At 36.1% G+C, this 1,538-nt stretch overlaps 1 protein-coding gene across 1 annotated transcript in view; it reads left to right on the top strand.

Annotated features, from left to right (window-relative positions):
• Positions 1-5: 5 nt before the first annotated feature.
• zf(c2h2)-49 (zinc finger protein) overlaps positions 6-1,538 on the top strand; it is a 5,803-nt gene continuing 4,270 nt past the window's right edge. The window contains 1 exon segment of the mRNA NM_001078428.1: positions 6-278. Coding sequence (NP_001071896.1) covers positions 61-278 — 218 coding nt within the window. The 5' untranslated portion in view covers positions 6-60.

Raw genomic sequence — 1,538 nt, 5'->3', positions numbered from 1 at the left:
GGAATTTAAAAAAATGTTCGTTTTTTCGTGAAGATTTTGTACAGTAGGGGTTTGCTTATTATGAAAAAAGGTCAACCTGTTGTGACAGCGAATCATGTAGCAGACGATGATTTAAACCAATGTTCGGAATCCCAGTGTATGATCCACGCTCATTATGTTTTACAAATATTACAAATTCACCGCAAAAGTGGAATGTTTTGTGATATTTTAGTAAGGACAAACGACCAAACATTTCACGCCCACAGGTCCCTTCTTGCCGCATGCAGTTTGTATTTTAGGTGAGTTTTTGTGGGTTTTATATAAACTTATATTTTAAATTGTTTAAATGGTGGAAGCCGCAATATTTGTAAGAACTATCCGTTGCTAAGTTGTATTTCTCGCCAAAATTACTTCACAGTGATTATAAAGCGAGCCCACAAATCTTAAATCCACCACAATTTCAATAATGTTAAATGCTCCCCCCACATAAGTCTATATTTGCATATGACTGTTTAACTTAAAAAAAAAACTCTGGTGTTCGTGTCGAAAATTAAATTTAAAAATGCGCAAAAACATGCTTCGTCACCGTAATTCGTCTGATTTGCGTAAAGTTAACGATTTATTACGTCATAATCGCGGTCTGTTACGTCACAATAGTGGTATATTACACAGGTTACAAGACGGCATAGCCTTTTTTCCCCACTGTTTTAACGTAGTATTCAACCTTGGTTTAATTCATAACGGCTGGTGTGGAAAATACGGTGACGCAGCGCGATTTTGCACATTTTCAAAGTTAGTTTTCGACACGAACGCCCAAGTTCTTTAAAAAAAAGTATACAGTGGGTATCAGTGAGACCTAAGGAACATTTTGAAACCAAAATTTCAGGTGGCCACCAGGTAAAGGATTACCCATAAACTCGTGTCCAGAGGCCATTGGAGCTTAATATATTAATATATATATATCCATAGGCGGATCTAGGATTATTCTGACGGGGGTGTTCGCAAGAAAATGTTTAACTAATAGTTGAAAAGCGCCGTATTAATATGTGCATAAATCAACCCGTAAGTTTTAATTCACCACTTGCATTTGCCCGCGGTAGCAACATTAATCTATGCTACGCGTAATAAAGTCATTATTTACGCAGGATTTACTCAGACAAGCAGAATGTTTGTTACGTCATAGTAGGGATTCACACGTTGATTATTTACGTCATAATACCGACTTTCGTATTCAAATTTTGCCGCACAGGAGCTTTTTAACTAACTATAACCAAACGTTCGTTGTTTCACGTTCATATTAATTGCCACAATATTTTGTTACATCACTTATAGTTGCAACACCGGTTAAGCAGACTTAAAACATAATACGATACGCATATTTCTGGAAAGTCTGTTACTATTTTTTGCTTACGCGAGTTTGGTTTACTCTCTCTATTACTGCATGAGAATTCAGTAAAACAAACAATATTACTGCAATACTGCTAAACAGACAATGTTTTATCCCTGCATTGCATTCTAAACGATTTAGGCCGTAAAAATCGACTTAAATCTGTTCCAGA

The sequence above is a fragment of the Ciona intestinalis genome, unplaced genomic scaffold (genome assembly GCF_000224145.3).
Source record: "Ciona intestinalis unplaced genomic scaffold, KH HT000334.1, whole genome shotgun sequence".
Lineage (NCBI taxonomy): Eukaryota > Metazoa > Chordata > Ascidiacea > Phlebobranchia > Cionidae > Ciona > Ciona intestinalis.
Note: the sequence above shows the minus strand (reverse complement) of the source record. Positions and strands in the feature narration are given on the sequence as shown.